Source organism: Gossypium arboreum, chromosome 9 (genome assembly GCF_025698485.1).
Source record: "Gossypium arboreum isolate Shixiya-1 chromosome 9, ASM2569848v2, whole genome shotgun sequence".
Taxonomy (NCBI): Eukaryota; Viridiplantae; Streptophyta; class Magnoliopsida; order Malvales; family Malvaceae; genus Gossypium; species Gossypium arboreum.
The window spans coordinates 77780124-77783723 of record NC_069078.1 but is presented as its reverse complement, the minus strand read 5'-3'; the positions used below and the strand labels follow the sequence as shown (position 1 = coordinate 77783723).

Below are 3600 nucleotides of genomic sequence, written 5' to 3'. Positions count from 1 at the left end.
CTCAATATCGTGATTCTAGCTTTTAAGTGATGTTTTCTTCACATTCGGGCTATTATCAACTCCTTACACCACTCAATCTCATTGTTAGGTTTGCTATGACACAAATGACGAATTTGGGTCTAAAAAATGGCATAAAACTAACAAAAATAATTTATTAACAACAAAACTAAATATCAACAAAAGTAAAGAAAAGACATCTAATTCGCTTGAGAATAAGCTCTTTAAGTGCGATGGAGAGCCCAATGTGATGTATCAAATTATGATAGATTAGCGAGCATTAATATTGAGGTTAATCAAAGGTCTTCTAATGCTAGATAAATCTCGAAATTTGAAACATTTAAGGTGACTCCTACAACTAGTCGACTTAAAAGAAGCCAAGAAACTTAGTTAGGGATCAGCTATGTTGGTGACATTGTATCGAAAGATGTGCTAGGAACAAAATCACCAAAAATTAAAACCGGTGGTTGCATACTCCTCCAATCATGGTACTGCCAACCATTTTTAAATCATTGACTAAACTTCCTTTATCAATTTCTCCTTGTAATAAAGTAAAATTCATTTAATAATATGGTTATCATATTTTTTTCATTATTATATTTTTTAAATAACATATTATTTGAATTGGCAGAACAATGGCACAAGTCATATGGGAATACCGAACAAGCTCAAAAATGTTCAACTATTATTAGATCAACAATTAGAAACTGATGTTAGTTTTTGAAATTGTTAATTATATAATATTTACGTTATGACTTGGAATTTAATGTTAGGTACGTAATAAAATTTATAATTTCATACCATAGTTTGAATTGATGACATACTCTAATCTGAAAATTTAAGAATACATCCTGGTTGAGTTTTTGGCAAATCATAATTTCTAGCATGTCAAAGTGTCATTAATAGTTTTTGCAACGGTTGAGATGCATGAATATGATCGACTAATGCGCCAATTCGAGTTTATGTAAAGTATTTCGCCATTACCCAAGAGCTCGATGAACTTAAAAAGATCGATTTGCAAGGGAAAACCAATGAAGATTGGCCTAAATTCCATGTCAAATATATCTATATCCAAGAACATAAGTATGATTTCATACCTATGTGCGAACCAATTGTTCGACCAGATTTGGCAACCTCTTCTGATTACATGACATGGTTTAGACTTCATGATAAGCTATATCTATTGCAAGAGGTGAAAAGGAGTAGACAAATTCCTCGTAGAATGCCAACAAGACCCCACATGAGGCCGCGATCGGGAGTACATGTGTAAAGTTCATCATCATTAGCTCCAACCCCAAATACTATACCAATAGGTGCACCACATCAAAGTTTAGTATGTAGTTTTGAGTGTTTCTATCAGTTCACTTGGGGAACATATTGTGGTCATTTTATTCTTAATTCATAGGTTTTATTGAGATGCTGCTTTTGCTTGTAAGTGAGGTTGTTTCAGGAGAATGAGTACAAACAATGGTACAATGTAAGACAACATTTACCTTGAGTTTTTGGGTAGCTCAGGGTGTTAATCATTAAGTGTATTAAGATAATTGTTTAGTGGATACAATCTTTAGGTTAAGCCCAATAGAGATAAAATAATAATTCAAACCATGTAGACAATTTTAATCTACTACTTTTACTCGTATGTTCAATTTTAAAGTGTTTCAAATTTCTATTCAAACAAGTGTTGCAATACTTATTTCAATAAACCGGTGTTGTTTTAACAATTTATATACTCAAATTCAAGCTTAAACTTATTTTATATACAAATATTGAGTAAAGTAGTAGTTTAACATATATTAGAATACTGAAAATAAATTTATAAATAATAAAAAAACTTGATTTAACTATGAAAATCAAATATTAAATTTAAGTGATGAACACAAAGTCAAGTTTATAATAATAGAACCGAATTTAAATATTTTCTAAATGAAACACAAACTCGGAAGTACTTGATATACAACCCTGCCATTCCTTTTGATTTCTTTTCTAATTCCCTCTATACATTTTTAATTTCCTTTTGTTGACTTGCAAGGTTGAATGGACAAGCGATAGGAAACAGAGGGCCCCATCAATATTTATGTCTTTTGAAAAGATAACACTCACATTCAATTCGAGGAAATAGCTATCGAAATTGGTGGCTTCCACCACAGTTACACATCAATAATTGAAAACATAATCTACATTCCAATTTTCATTTTTCTTTCATTTTTCCACTCCAGATAAATAAAAAAGGAAAAAACTTGGAAAAGAAAAAAAAAAAAAAAGTCTTTTTTTACAAAAGAGAAAGACTAAAAGAGGCACATAAATTAAAATATTATATATATTTTAAGAAAACCTATTAGGATGAAAATAATTTTATCCAGCCTAATTCGTTTCTCTTAATGGTGGGGACTACATCTAAACACGTGTCGCAATCTCAAAGAGATCATTTTCATTTGCTTTTTTTTTTCTTTCATCGAAAGTCGAGGGATCCAATGGCTTTCCACTTTCATCTCAAATCTTCTCCAGCTTCTCTGCTTTGACCAGTGGATTTGCGCGTGCAATCTCCTCTCTCCCAACCTTCTTGAAATCGAAGGTACACCCGTGATTCTCTGGATACCTATGGGACCCGCAAAATGTAATCTCGCATTTGCACCTGAACCCGGTCAACCCGACCCGTTTCCTGCAAACCATGCATCGATTCGGTTGTTGCTGTTGCGGCCGTTGCTCAGCCACCAGGGCAACCTCCACCGCAGGAACTGGCGATTCTCCAATGAATTCAGGCAGATTGAACAGCGGAACCTGAGAAACGGATTCGACAACGACTGACGAAGACGAAAACGAAGGAGAGGAAGAAAGAGATGATTTGATGGAAGTAGCTCCCTGTTGTTCTTTAAGACGGAAATCTCTATAACATTTAGAGCAAAGATTCATTGTCGCCGGACTTCCGAAAAAGCCGCAGTTGTTAACGCAAAGACGGTGGCCTTCCGGCGTTTGGCATCTATGCTCCTCCGCCATTTTTAAAAAAAGAAAAAATCTTTCGATCTGCTAAATTTCTTGTGAAATTAAATTTACTTGAGTTAAGATCTCCGAGATCTAAAACAGAGATAATAGAAAAAAGAGAAACATGAGAAATGTAAAGCAAAAAAATTGAAAGGAAAAAGGAAGTAAAGGAAAAGGTGGAAGGAAGAATGTGAACAAAGGAAATAAAGCGTAAAGAGGCAATAATCTTAAAGGGTGGGAAGGGAAGAAGCAACGATGGATAGGGAACCAAAAACACAAAAAGCAAGCAATAAATAATCAATAATTTTTTAATTGAAAGGCCAAAAATGGAAGCCTAGCGAAGCCGCCTTTGGTTATTCTAATTGCCTGCAAATTAAATATGGCCACGCAAATTCATGCACACACCAAGGAAGAGAGAGACACCAACAATTTAAATGAATCACGCGCACTACTTCTCTTAACCAACGTCTTACCTAATTATCTTCTCACGTGACGGTTTTCCTTCTGAAAGAATTAGTTTTTATAATTTTAATTATTTTTTAAAATAAGAAAAAATTATGATAAATTTATTAATATCCATAATCCTCAAACACTTAAACGAAAGAATATATGCTCAAATTTATA

The 3600-nt window shown here is 33.4% G+C and overlaps 1 protein-coding gene across 1 annotated transcript; it reads right to left on the bottom strand.

The window, feature by feature from the left end:
- Window positions 1–2068: 2068 nt before the first annotated feature.
- On the bottom strand, window positions 2069–3389 carry LOC108454827 (zinc finger A20 and AN1 domain-containing stress-associated protein 6-like). Its single transcript, XM_017753413.2, has one exon. The coding sequence runs from the start codon at window positions 2989–2991 to the stop codon at window positions 2488–2490; it is 504 nt and encodes a 167-aa protein (XP_017608902.1). The 5' UTR covers window positions 2992–3389; the 3' UTR covers window positions 2069–2487.
- Between the last annotated feature and the right edge of the window lie 211 nt (window positions 3390–3600).